This window comes from Neovison vison, chromosome 7, assembly GCF_020171115.1.
Source record: "Neovison vison isolate M4711 chromosome 7, ASM_NN_V1, whole genome shotgun sequence".
NCBI classification, from domain to species: Eukaryota; Metazoa; Chordata; class Mammalia; order Carnivora; family Mustelidae; genus Neogale; species Neogale vison.
The window spans coordinates 96,015,415-96,037,898 of NC_058097.1; the positions used below are offsets into that span (position 1 = coordinate 96,015,415).

The 22,484-nt window shown below is 42.1% G+C and overlaps 1 protein-coding gene across 6 annotated transcripts in view; it reads right to left on the minus strand.

The window, feature by feature from the left end:
• Positions 1 to 22,484, minus strand: part of ATM (ATM serine/threonine kinase) — a 120,716-nt gene that overhangs the window by 23,750 nt on the left and 74,482 nt on the right. For 5 of the 6 annotated variants that reach the window (XM_044257704.1, XM_044257705.1, XM_044257706.1 and 2 more), the window contains exons 37-51: positions 22,300 to 22,441; positions 21,100 to 21,276; positions 18,524 to 18,701; positions 15,812 to 15,899; positions 13,968 to 14,123; positions 10,640 to 10,727; positions 7,699 to 7,787; positions 7,500 to 7,602; positions 6,854 to 7,002; positions 5,368 to 5,472; positions 3,986 to 4,105; positions 2,749 to 2,983; positions 2,129 to 2,296; positions 1,162 to 1,275; positions 297 to 514 (exon numbers count right to left, since the gene is read on the minus strand). In XM_044257704.1, the coding sequence (XP_044113639.1) occupies positions 297 to 514; positions 1,162 to 1,275; positions 2,129 to 2,296; positions 2,749 to 2,983; positions 3,986 to 4,105; positions 5,368 to 5,472; positions 6,854 to 7,002; positions 7,500 to 7,602; positions 7,699 to 7,787; positions 10,640 to 10,727; positions 13,968 to 14,123; positions 15,812 to 15,899; positions 18,524 to 18,701; positions 21,100 to 21,276; positions 22,300 to 22,441 (2,130 nt within the window). The other variant, XM_044257708.1, reaches the window with a different exon arrangement.

Genomic DNA, 22,484 nt, shown 5'->3' on the forward strand with positions numbered 1-22,484 from the left:
CAAAAGCCACTCTAGGCAACTGGGGACAAAGGGGCCCTACCTGAGCTGCCTGCTTAACTCCCTTCTCTACTTTCCCTATCGTATACCAGACAAAGGCAGGTCTGAAGAAGGGTCTGACTACATTGGAAGAGACAACTCTTCTGTATTTAAATTGGACACCTATCTCTTTGTAACTATGATAGCAACAAAACAAAAAGCCCTATACTCTACGATGTCTAGAATCACAGACCATGATTCATGCTCTGGTTCTGTACATCGGTCTATCTCGTCACTTTCACTGGTGGACATCTCATTACCTGTTGGTCTGGATTTTATGTTCCCTAAGAAGGCCCACTTCCTCTTTGGCCCTTTTCAGAAGAGCCTGCTTGTTTTCAAACTCTGATGATTTCATGTAGTTTTCAATTCTCTGGTACTGAGTGTCCGAGAACCGTGCCAATGAGAGAAATGCTTTCATCTTTCCATTTCTAAGCTCATCACTGCTTTCTCCGTCGTAATTTCTAGCAACTTCCACTGCCTTGAAGAAAACACAATCCATTTATATTACAGAGATACTAAATGCATCCAAAGACTCAAATCAAGGAAATACTGCAATTATATATATATATATATATATATATATATATATATGGATAACCTAAAATATACGAAGTATACTATTTTAAATTTTCAAATAGCCTTGATGGTGCAGAAATAACCCAAACAACTAATATTTTAAAGAACTGTACAAAAACACAGGGCTCCATAAAATTTAAAGACAGTCATATAATGATTTCCATGCTACACTAGCTATTTCCAAAATTAATTAAACGGAAGCAATTAAGGAGCAACAGGAAGGCTGAAAGGGGATGGACTACAGAAGTACAAGTCCTACTTGGAGGGGAGCTGAGCTGACAAAGGAATTAAAGACTGCCGTAGATATTCCTTAATCAGCTCTTTTTGTAGATAAAGGAGAAATGACCAGAAACAGCTGGCTGAGAGTAGCGGGAGGTGGGGGCAGAGGGAAGACAGACAGTGTCCTTCTTTTTCAGAGCACTGCACTTCATTCTGCTTTAAAAATTACACAGAGCTACAACAGCCATATAGCCAAAAAATGAAGGCCGTGATGAAAAGATCAACTGTATTCAAACTGAACAGCTCTCCAGGGCCGCTAGGAGGGCTGACCTTCTCGAGGTAGGTCTGCATGATGACCGCAGGGTTCTCCAGGCAAGTTTCCGCTAACCAGGTGCCACACACCCTCAGACATTCTGCATATATAAGTCTTAGGTCGGGATCATTCTGTATACAGAAAGCAAAATCTTAAAATGCAATTCACTAGCACAATATACGAAAAGATCTTCCATGTAGGTGAAAAGGCAGGATAAAAATATTTTTCCTCATCTGCTTTCACCATACAATGATTTTAATAATGACAAATAGGTCAGTTTTATGAAATAATCTCCTACTATTTATTATTATTGCTACTACTGAAGCAACTCACGATTACTGAACACTTGTATACACCAGGCACTCTACAAAGGCTATGTTTCATTTCCAGAGGTTCAAGGCTCAGGAACCCTATGAAAAGAGTCCTGTCATTGTCCTAATCTGCTGAGTGCAACACCACCGGTGGGGGAGAGCTCCAGAAGCTAACAAGTTTTCAGTAGCCAGTAGTAGGATACTATCAGCCACTGTATTTCCTAAGCAGGTGGACTGACAAGTTACAGAAATTATCAGCCTTTGTACTTCCCCAGCAGGTAGACTGACAATCATTCCAACTTGCTCCTCTTTTAACTTTTGTTCTCACGCATTTCCTCTCCTATTTGTTTCTAACTTCTAGTAGCTCTTTCATGTTTGTTTCCTGCGCATCCTTCTCCAATTCCACATAAAGTTAAAAATAAATAAATAAAAACAGTTTAACGTTGGGATAAATCAAATCAATCTACCACAAGATGGACTGGCAGAATTCCTGCAAATAGAAAAAAACCGAGTATTTTCTAGACTGCTTTAACAAACACTAATTTTCCAGGCTCCTTTTTACAGTTTCTTGTTCATGGACCAGTAACTTCACAGTGGACTTCTTAACAATATTTTAAAGCACAGTCACTCTTTTGTAACAGGAATTCATTCAGCCAATAAAAAAAAAGTGCACCTCTGCACAGCTGGCATCCAGCTTCTTGATCATCTGCTTGAGAATACTCAGGGCGAGACTCTGCTCCTTTTTTGCCCAAAATACTTGTGCTTCCTCCAGCTGCCACTCAGAGACTCCACAATGAGCTGGATTATATTGTTTAATTTGAAATATTGCCCTTTCAGGGAGCTGAAACAAAAGGAACAGACAAGAATTACTACTTTTACTGTTCCTACTGCGAGCACGAGTAATAACCAGGAGAGCCATAACCACCACCCATTGACGACATCTGTCAGGACCAGCTCAAGCACATCTCCACCTGCCTCCTCCAGCCCCATATGGCCCTGTTTTTCTCTTCAGTACATATAAGCATACAAGCATATGTACGTACATATATGTGTGTATACGCACACTATATACAATCAGTGAACTGTTATCAATGTAGTAAGCTACACCCTGTCATCTTAGAACCAGGAAACAGACCCAGAGAAGGTCTGATGCCAAAATGGGAAATTATGCTAAACAGTATTTTTATAGCAATCTGTTTCTCAATGACATTTCTGTTTTACTTGTGCTTTCTATTTTCTGTCGCAAAAGGAAAGGTCATGGGGTGAGATGACATGGTTCTGAAATCCTATTACCTGAGTGTTCTTGACAGTTCGGGCTAGTACGGAGAATTCTACAAGGTGCTTGGTGAGAATATCCCTGAAACAGTCTCTCTGGGAATTCTCCATTTCCTTTTCCATGAGGATCTCCAAAATGACCGTGCGGAGAGCCATGATGGGCTCCTGAAAACTGAAGTCACTGTCCTTGAGGAGCTGGGAGTGTTTCCGCCACTTAGTGTACACTTCGGAAGGTTGCCTATCCATGCCTGAGCTGCGAGCACAGTCACAGAATTCACGTAAGCAAGAGAAAGGAAGAAAACAAAATCCCTACTGTTAAGTACACTAGAAATTCAAAATGGCTCAAAAGGACTGAAGTTTAGAAGCTCCAAAAGCATCAGCTCTCTGATGGTCAGCATGGGGGCTACAGATGATGAACATTTCTAATGATTTTCTTAAAAATACTCTTCAACCTCAGAAAAGGCAGCACTTCTAAGTATATATTCTTCTGAAAAGAGAAGACATTCATCAGGCCTGTCACACAGAAGGCCTACACCCCTGTCCTGCTTCAGCACTCCCTGTGGCAAACGCAGACACGTCAGCAAGGAAACGAAGTGAACTCATTAATTTCTACTGTGTCCAACTAGGCACAGGGGATGACTCTATGCATGATTATAGTTGTTAAAGAAATCACAATTCAGAGAGAGAAATGCTGGCACCTGGCAAACATTATTTATTAAAGAAGAAAAAATGCATACTGTATGACTAGTTTACATGAAAAGTCCACATGAAGCAGTACTGTCCAATCCTTAAGGACTGCACTGACAGGAATCGAGAGGAAGCAGGGACAGGAAGAAGACGACAAGGGAAGGACTAGGAAATGAAAGCGGCTTTCAGAAGCTTCTAGGACAGCATGGCAGAGGATAGCTAGAACGACACTGATCCAACATAAGGCTACAGCAGAATGGCGTAACATGCTCTCTGGCAAAAAAAAAAATGAGGAAAAAAACAACTTTATGTGGGGGTACAAGAGGGCAAGAGCTGTGAAGAAGAAAGCACAATGATGCTAAATTTCAAAAACTTATATTTTTACAGTAAATATTTTTCAAAACACTTCTTTTAATAAGAACACAGCTCACGAGGCTCATCAACTTATATCATGATAAAAGAAACGGACCTACTGACAGCCTCTTTTCTTGTTTTGTAAGTCACTGCAGAGAGAAAACAGCAGAACTGCACTGGAGGGTTTGTTTTGAAGTCATCCAAACCACATTACCTGGAGAACAGCTCCCCAATGTTCTCGAGCTCGCCGATGGCCTGCAGCCTGCTGAGTGTGGGGTAGAGGGAGTACACAGACTCAAGGCCCCCCTTGCACAGCTCTTCCACTTCTTTCACCCTGGAGGGGGAAAACACAAGACACACAGGACACTAAGAGATTTTCAGAAAGATGGATGCTCATATCTGCTCGTAAAGAGTTCTCACTGGCTTTGCTGGTGACCAGATGCTCCTGACATTCACAAGTACCACTGGCACAATGTGGTAGGCACAGAGTCATCGCTCAGACCAAGAGTTCACCCTGGATCTCCCACTCCTGGCTGCTAACCCAGGCCCCATTACAGGGTTCCTATGTTTTGTCCACTTTCAGAATTACTTTGAAGCTTAGAGAACATGTACAGAAAGAGCCTAACAAAATGGCTAGCACATATTATGCACTGAAATGGTAGCAAATATTTCTGTAGTAAAACACAGGATTTAATAGGTCACTAACTACTGTTAAATAAAAACCAGTGTATTACGTGTGTTTAGTCTGTTATACTTAAGTACCTTCTTGGGCATGATCTCATCTGTGCCTCATGACAAGTCCAAGTATCCGTAAGTCCTGACCACGAGTCACTACTTTATAGCAAGAACACTATGCTAAGTGGTAAATGCCACACAGCTACTAGAGGAGACAAGATTAAAACTATCAGGACACAGAGGTCCAGGAAGCAGAGAGAGAGGTGGGAATCAACAAGACGTTCTTGAGGGGTCTGCATAAAGAGCTGACCTGGTCCCAAAGGGAATTTTAATTTTTTAAAGGAAAGAACAGACCTGAACCATATGAAAAAATAAAAAGGTATTTTATATATATATGTAAAAAAATAATGTAACAACTGATTTAAGTACCTAACCTATGAGCATGCTGCTACATCTAAAACCAAAAAAAAAAGGTCAATTAGTACTATATATCTATTTGACAAATAAGCATAAAAGAAATCTCTAATATAAAACATTTGAAACACAGAGAACCCCTTTGTAAGATACGGAAGACAACTATTAGGATAGGCACACCCAGAGTTCCTATGAAAACCTTCCTGCAGAAGAGAGAACAGATCTGAGTACTTACTTCTCAGACTTACAGGAGCTAAGAAGTTCTTAGTCACAGGATTTCGCCTCCCCTGTCCGCACTGCTCGAGGGTCAGTGCTGACTGGCACAATTTATTACACAGGGAATGTGGTTTCCAAGAGGAGTAGGAGAATGACAAACAATCAGACCAAACCCACCAAGTCCTTTATCCCTTCACCAGTGCAAGTCCTCACACTGAAATTATTCATCAAGTTTTCAAAAAAGAAGCCATGACACTAAACGTTAAAATACAGTAACTCATTTTGTAATACCTGGCATATCTGAGACTTTCGTAAAATGTGTTGAATTCTCTATCTCTCAGAGATTGCAGAGCATTGTACAGTGATTCGTGGTAACTGGGCCCTTCTAGTCCTTTGCTGTGAGATAATTAAAACATAAAAGGAAAAAAATGTAATTATAAACAAATAATCCTAAAATATACATGTGTAAATAGTTCACTTAAAAAAAATCTGACAACTAAGTTTAAGACTTCTCCACTTAAAAAAATGCATTTCTAGGAATTTTGGCAAGAAATACAAAGACTTTTGTAGATCATTTAAATTATTCAAGCAGAAAAGAGTAATTTCTCAGCTATTTTGGCTGGTTCTAACTATGCTACATTCTCATGCACGGACTCCGTGAACACCAGGCGCTGGACTTGCATGTGCCAGGCGCTTGGCACCACGTTCCAGAGTCAAGGGATCTGTGAGTGGACAAGTCACATAGGACCGTCATTCTCATGGAGTTTATGCTGTGGTCTGAAGAAGATGGACAATAAATGAAAAAATATTGGACAGTGACAAGGGGCATGTGGCAAATTAAACCTGGGTACTGGGACGTCCGGGTGGCTACTCTGGACGGGTGGTCAGCACAAGTGTGAGATGTGGCCTTGTTAAACAAGAATCTGAATGACAAGGCACCCTACACATGGGACAGGGAGAAAAACAGGATGCATGTAAGGCCCCGAGCAGGAACAGCTTGGCCAACAGGAAGCACCCGGAGAAAGCCGACGTGCCCGGAATGCGCCGGCCACGGGAAGAACAGTCTGTGGTGGTTTACCGAGGGGAGTGAGAATACGCTCCGCTGGTAAAAGGCTGTAAAAGTATGAAAGCGTTTCTCTAATGTTACAGCAATCTAATAGTCTGAAATTGGAAAAACACCTCCGTTAATGAAATTTTTTTTAATTAAGGCAATTCAACATATAATTCATATGATCTCATTTTTTTGGCATTTATGTCACCAGAAAACTTTTTAGATAAAAGCGAAATCTTTTATTGAATTAGGTGTTTGGCTCTCCAGTTGGAAAAACCAGTGCTATCACGATGCAGGTTATAAACAGCATCTTCCCGTGCTCCTGGGTTAGCAGTTTTTATAGCAGGAAACATTCTGTCAGTACAGGTGAGCAGACTTCTGGGAACCATCCAGCCCGCGAAAGTGCTGGCTAACCCAAGAGTCTACACCAGGGTGTGGGAAGGGAAAGGACAGTAGTTTTCTTTGGATGGACAAACAGAAACTCTCACGAGAAATACGTTTCAGATTTCTATTTCCAAGCATCTATCTCCGGCACGGAGTGGAGCTGCCCTAAGAGGCTGAAATCCACTCCCCGCACAGTCTCTGCTTCCTGCTGTCCTCCTGGAGCCATGCAGGCATGTCCACGGCCGGGAAAGCACACAAGCCCGTGACACGGAGTGACGCGAGCAGCCGCGTGCCGGGCGGAGCTCGCGAGAGCGCAGCACACAGCACCCGAGCTCCCCGCACCTGACAGCGAGGCCGGGGTCCCACTGCATGTTCCTCCACGCTGCCTGGTAGTGGAGTTCCTGGAGCTCCGCACACCACTCCTTGTTCTCACGATCTAGTCCTTTCAAATAGACGGAAAGAATATGGCAGAGTCCCAGATTCTGCAAGGCCTGAGCGGAGAGTATTTAAAAAAAAAAAAAAGCTCAGTACTCAGAGATAACAGAACTAGAGAAATAAAAAATAGCAAACACAAAAAGTAGCTTTCACAACACATCAGTGAAAATCCCGCAATCCTGGTTAGTAAGTCCCCCCGAGGCGCAGAGGGCGCTCCCAAACCTCGGCTTTGTGACGCAAGAACGGCTACAGGACGTCAGCCAGTGGCATGGGTGAGCCAGACCCCGAGGAACAGCTTCTGGGAGACACGGCCCCATGTGGCACACTGGACCCCACGAGGAAATGTCTTCTGCTGGCAGCTGGCAAGACCACCCTCCCCAAATCCACACTCTCCCTGAGCTCAGGGACCTGCCCGATGCAGCCGCGCAACCCGCGGGGTTTTCAGCCCAGTGCCCGCTGAGCAGGGACATTCCCGGCTCTTGTGTGTCTGCTCGGACTGAAAGCAGCTCGGCAGGAGGCCGGCAGTGCTGCTCCGGGGCAGGCAGCTGCTCACCTGAATTATCCCCGCCTGGCGGGTTGAGGACGAGATGGCCGTCTCAAGGTCATAGGTCACCAGGGCCTTCCCCCACATTGCTTCATGCTCGTACGTGCGTAGTCTGCAATGAGATTTGCAAAATCCCTTTGAGTTCCACGTGCACTTTAGTCCTTCACAGACGGAATGACAACAGCATCATCTAGAAACGTGCGGTTACCTAGTGAGGGGCTGCAAGACCTTCCCTCCGCCACAGCCGTACAGGCTATCGGGCTCTCCTATACTTCTGTAGATTTCTAAGAGCAGATCCTAAAAACAAGGCAGCAAGAAACATCGGAGAAGGAAAAACGTCACTTTATAAATTTAGCAAAGTGGAACTTTTACCAGTACCAACGTGTATCTCCCAACTCTAAATGTTATGTTACAAAAGTAGTAAATGTTATGTTACAAAAGGCAGGGATACTGAAATATAAATTTTTTTTTTTAAAGATTTTATTAATTTGAGAGAGAAAGAGTGAGAGTGAGAGAGAGCATGAGAGGGAAGAAGGTCAGAGGGAGAAGCAAACTCCCCGTGGAGCTGGGAGCCCGATGCGGGACTCGATCCTGGGACTCCGGGATCATGACCTGAGCCAAAGGCAGTCGCTTAACCAACTGAGTCACCCAGGCACCCCTGATATATAAAGCTATTATTTTCTTATGATTGTATTTATTTGACAGACAGAGATCACAAGCAGGCAGAGAGGCAGACAGAGAGAGAGGGAGAAGCAGTTTCCCTGCCGAGCATTGAGCCTGATGCGGGGCTCGATCCCAGGACCCTGGGATCATGACCTGAGCCGAAGGCAGAGGCTTTAGCCCGTGGAGCCACCCAGGTGCCCCTGAAATATAAAGTTTTGAACCAGCAACACAACAAACTGACCCCAAATAACAGAATGACTGACTCCCTGAAGAAAACCGCTCACAATTTCATGAATTAAAAAAGAAATCAATCCCAATACCAGGTTTTTAATGCATATAAAAATAATCATAGAACAAAAACAAATGGAGTGCCTGGTTGATTTAGTCAGAGGAGCATGTGACTCTTGATCTCAGGGTAGTGAGTTTGAGCCCCACAATGGGTATAGAAATTACTCAAAAATAAAATCTTAAAACAAAACTGTTATATGCAATACTTGTCAAAATACTACAGCATTTTTCACACAGTAGAACAACCCTAAAATTTGTAAGGATCGACAAAAGACCCTGAATTAAAAAAAAAAAACCAACAAAACCAAATAATCCTATCAACTGCTAAAACTGTGCTAGGGATAATGATGTCTACGAAGTCTGACTCTTGAAAACTTGAATGTAGTAAAAATTAAGGTCATGAATTTTTCTCTGAAAAACAAAAACCTCAAATTTGCATCATGTTAAAATTGGTAAAATGTGGTATGGATAAAGAAGTGGCTTACTGACTCAAATCTCTGTTGTTAAGTTTGCACAAAATTGATTCGGTTTAAAACCATCTCAGTAAAACAAAAATGAGAACAGAAAACAATAAAATACTGGGGTGTCTGGGTGGCTCGGTGGTTTAAGCATGCAACTCTCGGTCTCAGCTCAGGTCTTGATCTCAGTGGCATGAGTTCAAGCCCTGCACTGGGCTCCATGCTGCGCGTGGAACCTGCTTAAGAAAAAGGAGAAAAATGAAAGAGTCAGAAACTTTTGCATAGAAAACTGGTCAAGCACTTCAAGTGCCTCATGCTTGCTCTGGGAAGTAATTTACTACATACAAATTCACTGACACTGGCCTAATTCTACACTTATTTAATTAATTAATAGAATTAATTAATTCTAATTAAACTGTTGATAATCATGAACATGAAATTGAGCCCTTGCTGTTGTTCATTCAGTACCCAAGCCCTGCACAGGGCCTGACACATAGAAAATACTTTAAAAACTCAGTAAAAGAGGATAAGACTATAAAATAAGAAAAAAGGAAAAGAGAAGGGAGAATGGGATCAGCCAGCAGAGAGCGCACACGTCACACAAGCCGTGCCTGAGGGTTCTAAGTGTTCCCAGAACATTAGGGAGTGTGGGATGGGGATGTGGCTCCCAGCCCCTGTCTAGTCACGTGAGGTTCTGGGGTGTGGGATTAGTAAGTGCTGCTTCAGGCAGGAGCCTGGAAAGGGGAGAATGAGAGACAGCAACGACACACACGTCCTCCACAAAGTCCGGCCGGCTGTTACGGAAGGGAGGCCAGAAAGGATGAAATAGAGGGAAATTATTTTATTTTTTCTTAAACAGGCTCCACACCCAACATGGGACATGAACCCATGACCCGAGATCGAAAGGCTCCTGCTCTAGCGACTGAGCCAGCCAGGCGCCCCTGAAGGGGAGTGATTTTAATAGTTAATAGGACTGTGAAGATGTTTAGGCACATTCAGAGGGAGCAGAGCACAGTAAAGAATAAATCCTCTGAGAAAGAGTTCATAAAAAATGAAGCACAGGAAGGACCGTCTTGACCAGAAGGGGAAGGCCTATCTCTAACAAGAGGAAACGTTAACGACGGAGCAGACGCAGGGAGATTTCCACGTCTGATTGTGGGACATCATCTCCCTGGCCCGTTTTCTTCCAGAAGCAGGAGGCAAGCTATAAGCAGAAGTAGGAGAGACAACCAGGGGTTTAAGCAAAGTCGAAAGACTAAACTGTCATTTCAGAGGAATGAGCAGACTAAAGAAATTCAGACATTAAGAGATTTATAGAAGAAGCCATCTGCCCTGAGGTGTGACATACACTAAAGAAGGAAACAAATGAATACATGACTATAAATGTTAAATGCTACAAAGAAAATGAACAGGCTACTGTGGCAGAAAACACATGGCATAAATTCTCCCTGCGAGACAGGTGGTTTTTATCCCAATTTTCAGAGAAAGGAACTCAAGGTTGGAGAGGTAAGTAATTTTGTGCAAGATTTTACAACAAAGTGGCTGAGTCAGAATTAGAACTCAAGTCTCTCTGCTAATCCAAGGCCCAACCTTCAGACCAGGAACTTACACACATGACACTCAGTCCAAAAAGTAACATCTGTTTGAAAATCAAATGACATCTCTATAATCTCCGCAACAAAATAATTATCCAAAATATAAAATAAATAGTATCACAAATAAGGTCTCTATAATATTTACCTGTAAACGTATTCCAGTTTCTTCTTTACTTTTTTCACTCAAACTAGAAATAGCTGTACTCTGGCTTGCTTCTTCAAACGTAAGACTTCTGTTTGTAACAAGAGCATTTCTTTTACTGAGAATATACTACTTTGAAGCTTGTTAATATAGACAGTATAGACTTGGACGGGAAAAATTAACCAAGGTCATAGATAAAACATAGTGAAACATTTACACTTTAAAATTCAATATAACTTACACAATTGTGAGCATTAATATTTTGAAGGAGAGTCAAATTTTAATGACAGTCTGATATACGGGGAGGCCAGATACCAAAATACACTTATTCACAGAGCCTGGCCTGTTTCAAAACAGATGCTCCCCACTTCCTAAATGTTCTATCAGTGGTTTTACCTGAAGTTCAACCTCATTAATAATCACGGGAACACAAATTACGACCACAATGAGACACTACTTACCACCTAATAAACTGGCAAAAATTAGGAAGTCTGATAAGATTCGGTGTTGAGAAAGAAGGGCATCAGTGGGATTCCCCCTACCCGTAAGATTATAAAACTAAGCAACAGGATGAAAATCTGGATTTGTGGAGTCCAAGGCCTGAGCTGTAAACCATGCATTTATATATAAGACACTCGATCCCATAAGTGATTTCAACTCAGAAATGTCACCCCTGAAATGTTTACGACAAGAATAATCCAGAGTATAAAATAAATCTTATAAGTGGCAGTACCTGTAGTACCTCTAGTACTCCTGTTCAGCCCCTTCCTTAAATGTAAGGCTTTCTACTCACCTCCTCCCCCCTAAACTACATTTCCAAGAAGGATGCAAATTGGTATAATGACATTAAAAATAACTTGGCATTATGCTTTTAAGGCTGAAATTCTGCATACCTGGCAACCCAGTAAAATTTCACACTGAGACACAGATCACTAACCGGGGAACGGGCCAACGAACCGTGCTGTGTCCTCGTGAGGAACACGAAGCGGCAGTGACGAATGAACCACAGCCACATACACATAAAGCTCACAAAAATACTGAGCAGAAAAACAAGTTGTAGAAAAGTCCACATATAATTCATCATAAAGCTCAAAAAATGAGGAAAACTAAAGTATATTTATGGGTTCATACTCATCTGATAAAAACAGCATCTGTAAAAACGAGGAACACAGAGCCCCTGGAGGGGGCACAGAGCGCCGAGGGATGGAAGCACACTGATAACCCCCAACCTTTCTATCCAGACACTACGGAGTTTCTTCACTGGCAAGTCATGGAGAGAGAGTTAGGTTTCAGAGGAGAAATCTGGAAAGTGGGGAGACCGTCCTGCAGGTGATGACTTGGTCAGCCCAAGGCTGTAACCCTCCCCAGCAGTCAATGCCCCACTGGACCAGGAACACTGAAACCACTGAGGCCAGGAGCTAAGGCCGCTGCTCTAGATCAGAATGAGGGAGTTTGGGATTTCTCTCTGAAATAACTACAGACACTAAGTTGGAAATTTCATTTGTGCTCGAGAGCAAGTTAACAAATCCAACTGCAGGGCACCCTCCGAGTCACGGAAGAAAAAAAGCATTCCCTGCCCTCCATCAGGCTCATCTCTGTCTGCTCTCCCTTTGCCATCAGGCACCTGGAGGGAAAAAGTCAAAATCAAACTGGTAAAGCAGACAGCAAGCCTTATGGTCAAGGACTCGTTCCTAAAGTTAACCAAAATAGGGGCGACCTGGGTGGCTCAATGGGTTAAAGCCTCTGCCTTCAGCTCAGGTCATGATCTCAGGGTCTTGGATCGAGTCCTGCTTCCCCGTCTCTCTCTGCCTGCCTCTCTGCCTGCTTGTGATCTCTCTGTCAAATAAATAAATAAATAAATAAAATCTTTAAAGTTAACCAAAATAAAACTCCAGGCCTTCCTGCTTATTAAATAAGCAATTTTGCAAAAATGTGTCAAATTCTATACAATCACCTACCTACCAATTCAGGTATTTTATTTATACCCATCAAAGAGTTCAGTTATTCCCTCCTGATTAGTAAATACTCTGTGAAACCAGGATACTGAAACATGTTCAGATCAGAATTCCTAGCAGACCCTGACTCAGATTTTAAGTCTCTAAGAATAAGCAATAACCCATTTCACACACTCATCTTCAATTCTGAAGACAGAATTGTCTTCATACACAGTCCACAATGATGGTGAACACATCAATCCCATGTTACGCACAGTATCTACATATCGCTTTTTGTTTTCAGTTGAAAAATAGAAATTAAATACCAAGCCAGAGAGTTAAGAAATCAGTCCAGGCACACTGACTGATGTTTGGAGTAGGATCTGAATTCTGGCTCCTGGTTTTCCACAGTCTAAGACCCACAGTACTTCCAGCCTAAGGACAACCCAAAGCAGAAACTCTAAGTCGCAAGCATGAGAAATGCAGCAACACTGTACACCTTCGCTTCTTCGATTCTGTAATATGAATGGTTCTGTGGTTGGAAAACGAGGCTGACAACAAAAATAAACACTAGGCCACGTCAGATAAATAAATCCTAGGGTTGCTGGGATAATACAGTGCACGTTTTCCACTCTTTACCCTTGCTGTTTTTCCTTTTCCACTATGATCTAGGAAACACCTGTTCGACTCTTAGAAGAGTTCGAACTCAGAGGAAAAGCTAATTAAATCAGTAGAAATCCAGGTAGATAGCAAAGTAATCAAAGTGATTTAGAAACAGAAAGAAAATCCATTACATTACTTTATAATCAGCAAGTAAAACAGATTTTGAATAAGCTGAGGTATTAGGGGTAAAATTAATTTCATTGAAATCGGGGAATCACTCAACCATGTGAAAACTGTCTGTGATCACTTGTATTAAGTTCCCGATGCTACCTGCTGTGGGGAATACACAGAGACGTAACTGTGGTCTTTGTCCCCCAGGAGCTTGCTATCTGGAGAATTTCTACAAGTCTTATCTAATAAACACCCCTTTTATTTATTTCTTTTTTTTTTTAAGATTTTATTTATTTATGTGACAAGGAGATCACAAGTAGACAGAGAGGCAGGCAGAGAGAGAGGAGGAAGCAGGATCCCCACCAAGCAGAGAGCCTGATGTGGGACTTGATCCCAGGACCCTGAGATCAGGACCTGAGCTGAAGGCAGAGGCTTAACCCACTGAGCCACCCAGGCGCCCCACCCCTCTTCTTTCTTTTAAAATGTTATCATTTCACTTTAAAAGACAGACAACTTCTAAGATGTCATTTAAATGGAGAAGCAGGAGTAAAACAAACTATATTTACAGTGACTGAAACCATGTCAACACAAATTTAAAAAGCCAAAGGTCTGAATCCCATTACCTTCTGTCTTGGTCTTCCATGCTTTTCTTATCTGCATAGATTTCTGCGTAGAGCAATGCTGTAAAGTGAGCAGCACACGACTGAGCGACCTTGGCAACCTCTAGATAATTCAACTCCAGCCAGAAGGCATCATCGAAAACTGTTCCCAAGGAGGGTCTAAAGAAAAACGTAACATGCGGTCAGGTCCCTTTCTTCACCTTCACAATCAAGAGAAAAGCATGCTCGTCTAGAATACAGTGCAATCGAGCTCTGGTGAAGAAGAAAATGACGCTCGCGTGCCCCCCCAACGTACAGCCGGCCCACTCTCGCATGAAGGGCCCGAACTCTGAGCCTTCGTACAGCACCAGCCATGAAGGCGACGGGTCATCAGATCATACAGATGTGGGGTTCACGTTCGCGCTCCATCACGGCGTCCACAGAGCACAGGCTAAGCATGGGCCGCCCAGCACGGCGAGCAGCACCTACACACAGCTTTCCTAGTGCGCGACCGGATGCAAGGACTGTTTCTGCTAAGACACGACTATGTGTTTCTCCTAGTGCAGTTCATTTCCCAAGTTACCAAACCACCGTCTGCTATGCTAACAGCAGGTCAGGACCGGAAAGGACCAGAGATAACACCTCTTCCCAAACCATCAGGACACATGAGACGCGACACAGAGTGGCTAAGGGCGCTGGCTGTGGAGGGCGCACAGCCTGGTTAAAATCCAGCAGGGCCCCGCCGCAAGCTATAGCGTGTGCAGCAACCTCACTTCCTGAGCCTCAGTTCCTCAGTGGTAAAGCCTGGAGACAGCACACGTCAGCAGTCGCCGCAGAGATTCGACAATGCTCACGGGCTGACGGGCCAGGAGCTGACACTTAACTACAGCGACCGCGGAACCTGCATTTCAGAGATCACACAGCTCTTAAGTCCTGGACCCGGACTTGAACTCGGGTCTTTACATGCTTTGTTCTATTCACTTTCTCTCCAGCTCTTCCTCAAGGCCTCTTCAGAACGAGAACTGAAGTCGAAGAACCTCTACACTCTCCGGCGCCTGCCCAGGGCAAGACCACTCCACCTCGAAGAGAATTCCACACCGGACGATTCCAAGGTGAGAGGCTTCCCCACACCGAGGAAACAGAGGCTCCAGCTGCAGTTAAAGCTCTTTCTGGGCTTTCTCAGAAGAGGGTCTGGTACAGGACAAGAAAGTGAATCAGTAACCTTCTAACTGGCAGCCAAGACGCCGAAAGACCCGGCGCTTCCAGGAGCGGAGCCGGATGGAAGAGGGGGACAGACGTAAAGGCGTGCGGGGATTTTTTAGTTTCCTTCTGCCTCTCCTTCCCACGCTTTGTCAACCACTGCCACCAGCCGGCCTGTGCACCACAAGCCACCAATCCTACCTCCCGAGTTACCAGCCTTCTACACTGTTTCCTCGCAACTCTGGTCAACTCAGGAGCAGTAGGGGTCAATCTGACCATGACCTCTGGCAACCCCTGCACTCACTGTTAAAACTCTCATGAGGACTAAGATGAACAAGATACTGTACGACAGAACCATTTACCACCATCAAGAAAATCAACACCGCCACAGCACAGAATACAGAACCACGCATTTTGAGGCCCATGACTCACAGTAAAGAAACTTTATCTTATCCAGTTGCTGATACTGTCTTAGCCAAAGTGTCACCCTGAATATGGATTATTTCAGGAAGATCCAAGCATCACACAAATTAAATATGGCACCTTATAGCAGCAGCATCTAAAATAATCATGATAAAATTCAACCAGCAAAATTTAAAATTTAATTTTAAAATTAAAATTAACACTGCTAAATCCCCAAACTCAAGCAGCAATATTGACTTCGTTACCTCTTCTGTCTCCTCATGTAGTCCACAACAGCAAGCATTGTCCTCTGTGACTTTTTATCCACACAGCATCGGAACAGGTGCTCGGGCTCTGAAAAGGAACGAGCGCTCCCCTTAGTCCTGGACAGACCTGCTTACACACACTCCTCCCTCGTGTGTCTGGTAGGACGTGCAGAACCTGGCACAAAACTGGTTCTTAATAAATATGAATGGAGCAGCAGAATTTAATGGCATTTCTTATTTTTGAAACAAACTACTGTGCTTAGGGACACCCAGGTGGCTCAGTTGCTGAAGTGCCTTCCTTCGACTCAAGTCATGATCCCAGGATCCTGGGAGCAAGCCCTGGTCTGTGGGAAACCCGCTTCTCCTTCTCCCTTTGCCCCTCCTCTGCTCATGCTCTATCTCTCTCTCCCTAATAAATAAAATCTTTAAAAAAAAAAAAAAAACTACTGTGCTTACCAAAACTGAGAATTTAATTATATTTATACTGGGTACCGGGATACAATCCCGAACACGACAGGCTACTGCTGTGCACACCAAACCCGAGACCACACAGTGTGCCAAGTGCTAGCACTGGGCAGGGGGACGGCACGGAGAGGCCTATCGAAAGGAACCTGATCTGAATAAAAGTTTCATGGGGACAGTGACAGAAGAGTGACAGTGTTCCAGGCACCAGTCACACTCCTGAGACGGCCAACAAGAATTTACTGGAACAGTACCACCTGTGCCGAACCCCAGAGCTGGAAGGCAGTAGGGACACTGGGCCGAGTGAGGAACAGACGCTCACATTCTTTACCACAGAGAATAGGCAGGATCTGGCCACCACATGGACATGGGAGAGAGGTTCTCGGGTTTGGGCAACGGAGTGCCTCTCACTGAAGACATGAGAGAAGCAGGCCAAGGGAAGGGGATGAAGAGGGTAAGTTTACTTTGAGAAGTGAGTCTGGGATGCACAGGAGACATTCAAGGAAAGGCAGGAAAGGGACAGACATCACAAAAGATAAACCATTTAATCTGACAGCAATCGGGATGTACCTTCCTTCTAAACCACAGAATTTCACACATGAAATTTAAATTTTCTTTTACAGCCATATAGATACTGCTCTTTACGTAGAGGTAAAATAAAACAGGCTATTTTTTACCTTTGAATGGTGACAGCATAAATATGTATATATATATGGTAAGCATGAAAAAAGTCTTGGCCGTGTTCATAATGAGCTGTCAGGTCATCGTAGGTGGTGACTGATCATATTAGTTTAGTAATAAAAATTGTTTTTAATATGACTTTAATATTAACTTAATATTTAAAGTTTAAATGTTTACCAGTAATCGAACTACGTACACCATATTTCCCAAATTAAGGACAGGAGATACAGTTTAGTTTGCAAAAGTCTCTATGAGAATGTTTATTTCATGAATTTCATTTTGATAATCTGAAGAAAATTCCCATAAGCATATTGTGGATCATTTACAAGACCAACTTGTAAACTACCAGAACACAGAAGGAGCTTCCATGTCTATGTTTAAAAATCGTATTATTTCCCCTGAGAGACGTGTAAGTGCTGTCAATGGAGAAGAACTCGTAAAACAGAACAGAGCAAACTGAGGTCGACCAGACACTGCGGTCATGTCAAGCAGGGGTTTCAGCAGTCCAGAAAGGAAGACTGGGAGAATCACACGGTCACAACCTACGCCAAAGTGACAGGAACCACAGCTGAGACTGGGGAAGAGCAAGTTGGCTGCCGTGAAATACACAAATCAACAACTGTCCGAGAAGCTTCCTGGTCTCACGTACACTAAGTGAATCTGTACCTGGTTTCATGTGTGCACATAAAATACGTAACTAATACATATTAAAGACTATAAGTTAACATTCTAGATTTGTGAATTTTTTCCCTTTAATTTTAGGTTTGAAAAACGGACCCCCAGTGAGCCCTCCAGTACACGTGGATGTATTATGTATACACACGACACACTATTCCTCTCCTCATGGCAGTTCTCCTGCTATACATTCCTACTGTGGGAAATACTATGAAGCATAAAAAGAAATTTAGTTATGAAAGTCAACAAAGTATAATCTATTTTGTTTTTTTCTGGGGGAGGGTTGTTTTGTTTTGGGGTTTTTCTGTTGTTGCTATTGTTAAAAAAAAAATCCAAGGAAGTATACCAAATATTAACCACAGTGATCCTAGATCATAGGATTACAGGCAACTTAATTTTTAAATTTATGCTAATTTCTCTATTATTTTCCACAACAAATATTCTGTAATACAAAGGGTTATTTTAAAAAGATGAGTTGGCCAGATCTTTACCAAAAAATTTCAACCTCTCTTCCAGTACAGGATCCAGAATATTTGCTTGCATTTATTTGTATGCTTTTCCCACTGCAAGGATGTAGGCGGTCTTCTCTGTATCTGGGGTGCCAGTGCCGAGCACAGGGCCTGACACACATGGAACACTCCGTGAGCCGTTCCGCTATCAGAAGCCAAAACTCCCTGGTGACGTATTCCGCATCGAGTGCTAACCAGGTGCTTTACACACACTCTCTCATGGAAAATGGACCACAACTTTCATCACCGTGCTCCAGATGATAAGAAAATAAATACTTAGAGGTTACAGAATTAAGCCAATACAGCATCCTGAAGGGATTCAGACAAAATCTTTCTCTAGAACTGAGAAGTTAACAGTATAAATGCTAGAAATTTAACCGAATACCTGAATCCAAATTTGCAGGGGTCGTGGATCGGCTCGTTGGTGAGGAGTGTCTGAAACAGTTCGTGAAAAATCCCTGAATGTGTGCAGAAAGCAGGTTTCTCCATGATTCATCTGTATCTTGGAGTAAAATATCATGAATCAAGTATGGAAGCACAGTCTGACAAAAGTCGGTTTTCACCTAGAACATACAAACATGTGGCATCAACAGTCCGCACAAAAATAATTTCGCTTAACATTTTCATTCCATTACTGGCATCTCAGACTTAAAAGAAAAACGACAGACGAATCTGTCATGAACTCAATGTATCTCTAAAACACACACAAAATGCATGTACCAGGCAGGGCTCAAGAAAAATCAAAGTAACCTACAGTGTCGACGTGAAACGAAGGTGTTCATTACACAACTGTCCGTTGCCAGTCTGGGTCACACGCACATAAAGAAACAGGATGATGTTTACAAATGAAAGTATTACATCATGACTGCAAATAAAATTTCAGAATTGGAAAGTGTTACTAATAACAGTTTTCTAATTTGATATAAAGGAAAATGGAGAATCAAAGTTTAAGAGAAAAGCTGAAAATCTGATTTTTGTACATTTTCTACACTCAGTGAAAAGTCCTCCTGACTCTTCTACTCAGGTGGAAGTGTTCAAGTGTTTATTATTTTAATAAGCTCCTATTTGAGTATACAATTTGGGTACTTATCTGTGATACACTCCCAAGTGTAGAAAAGCACTTTAATCCTTGTGGTACATTAAAATAGTCTGCAACCTTATCTTCGTCACGGTACTCTCTTCATGTATTCATCACATACCACACTCACAGGACAGACGACAGACTACCAAATGCACACTTTCTTTTTAAAATAAAGACAAATAAAAACGGCAGTTTTAGAAATAAAGAACTGAAGGAATTTGGAATTGGGGTGTTGTGTATATGTGTATCTGGAACATTTTATCTTGTGGCGCAAGTCAGAACTTTATAAAAAACCCTTGGCCATGTTCACTAAAGGGAAATGCTCTGTGTGTGTGTGTCGAGGCTATCACTGAGCGGACTCAGTACAAGTACAGTGTAGTAATGCGGGGTGTGATAATTTATTCACTGCCAGTACTTCTTCTGTAGAAGCAAAGACTTCTTTTTAAACTGCTTTCAATGAAGGCACTTTATCAAACAAAATACTCTCCACTATCAGTTTTGGTTTCTTATTTCAGGATTTTACTTGAACTCTAATTAGTTAACATACATGGTAAAATTGGTTTCAGGAGTGAAATTCCTTTCATCGCTTACATACAACACTGAGGGCTCATCACAAGTGCCCTCAAGTCCTCCTTAATGCCCATCCCCCATCTAGCCCATCCCCCACTCGCCTCCTTCCGTCAACCTTCTGTCTGTTCATTGCCGCGAACAGTCTCTTACGGTTTGTTTCCCTCTTTTCTTTTCCCCCCTTCCCCTACATTCATCTGTTTTGTTTCTTAAATTCCACAAATGAATGAAATCATATGCTATTTATCTTTCTCTGACTGGCTTATATCGCTCAGCATAATACCCTCCAGTTCCATCCACACCATTGTCTATCAGTTAGTTACTTCTAACTGGTAGATGTTTGAACTAGTCAGATATTTTGTTTTCAAACTATCACTGAATCATGCTTAATGGGACCATATAAATTATATTACCATTAAAATCTTAGAGCATCATGATATTACACTGCTCTGGATGGCATACTTGATAAAAGCGTGTAAATTTTGTGTTTGATTTGGCATAAGCCTTTACTCTACTGAAACAAACTGTATTAGACCTTCAAAAATAAAAAAGCAGGAGCACGTGGGTGGTACAGTAAGGTAAGCATCCAGCCCTTGGTTTTGGCTCAGGTCGTGAGCTCGGGGTCACGAGATGGAACCCCGCATCAGGTTCCACATTTAGCATGGCATCTGCCTGGAATTCTCTCTTTCTCTAGAGTGGGAAAGGTGAGAAAGAGAGTGCCTGCTCACTCTCTCTCTCTAATAAATAAATAAATCCTTAAAAATAAATAAATAAAAATTAAAAAGCAATGTTAACTGCTACCCTATCTCTTTTCTTTACTCAAGAAAGTATACTAGGGAAAGTAAATGGCAACAACCTTAAAAAAAATAAATTTTAATTTGAATCAGTAGACTGAATAAAACAGATTTCTTTTACTCAAAAAAAAAATAAATTTTAAAAAAGCAGATTTTTGGTTACTATAAGTAATTTACAATCATCAGTATTGTAACTATTGTTAGTAACAAACGATGCAAGGCACCCTTTAGAGCTCATCTGGTACGTAGCTCTGCCACAGCTGAACCCGACCACACAGAGCTCCCGCTACATGAAGATGCTCTGTTTGATGGACTCCCAACAGCTGAGCACAGGTGATGCTTCCTGAAGATAACTTGCATGACCCCCCCCACCCCCGCACTCTTTTTAGAAAGAGAGGCCATAAATATGGACTCAGAAGCCAAATGGAATGGCACAACCAAAGGAAACTACGAAGAGAAGGCTCAAATACAAAAAGCACAGGTAGAAAGGGATTAAGGCAGACTCATTCATTTTCTTACTTCACACATTGGCTTTAATAATTGAAGGATTTCACTTTTTGTGCCTCCACTATCCAAAAAAGCACAAGTCAGCCTCTTTATCCAAACGTCATGGTTTTCACTTTGAGGAATCCACAGGCTCATATCATCCAGGCCTTCTAAAGGATTTTCTTTGTCTAGTCTGGGCACTTCCAAGAACTAGAAAGAAAACAGTCAAAACATGTAAGTACAGTAATTAGAAATATATTTTCTTTTTTCCATGCAGAACAAGTATCTAGGCATAAATCTGTTTCTAAACCAAACTAAATATAGTTAAAAATAATTCTGGAGGCAATGGATAACTCAAAATTAAAATACACTTATGTTCATACGGAAGGCCAAGTGGTGTGATAAAGAATTACTCGTCTACGCAGCAGGATACTTGAGATCTAATTGCAGCTCACTAGCAGTGTAAGACACACATCACCAACTCTCTGCCTCACTGGTCTCATGGACAAAACCGCTCCAAGTCTACCACAGAGAACTGACTTCAAAATGTTAAAAGTACAGTGTTTTACAGATTATATTACTGGTTTTATTAATAGTTTATATTACCACAAATTTCACTAAGACCAAAATTATACTTACGATACATTAAAAAGACTATTACTACAGTGGGTATATGTCCCAAAGTTAATTTGGTGAAAATTCTACTGTTTATCTCCCAACAGCTTTAGGAAAAGAAACTATTAAAGACGAACACTTAGACTAAAAGAGAAGCAAGAGTTCTTATATATCATTCAGAGTCCTTTCAGTCAAACGTGGTTACGATATTAAAGTGGAGAAAGGGAGAATCTACAGGTCACCTTGTATTTCACTAGGCGGCTGTGATACTTTAACTTCCTATAGAAATATACACTTGCTTGTTGCACAATACCTACACACCACACCAGCATCAGTGGATTTCCTGGCATCAGTGTAAGGGTTTTCTACTCCTAAGACGAAAGGCCTATCGTTAAGAATGCCTCCTATCACCCAAATCAGTCGTAAGCTGACCTTTCTATCTCAACTTTTCCACACCGCTATAATTAAAAACATAAATCCCCGGGGTTCAAATACAGCTGGAATTACTTCTAAGAAAAGTTAAATGTTAGTATAATACTATTTAGGCAACTTGATATTCATATCCCACAGCAAAGAGAACTGTTTGGGTATTCAATAAATATTTGTTTTTTGACAGACCTTTTTTTTGGATGTTCTAAAAGGCTGTAGATAGATCAGCATGGGATCAGGTGTCATCTTGTAAATCTCCCAGAAACTATGTCCAGTCTTTGTAGCTAAAATGCTTTTCAAACAGGTAACAGCAGCTGATCGCACTTTGACACTGAAAAACATAATTCAGATGCTTACTAAGTATATCAACTACT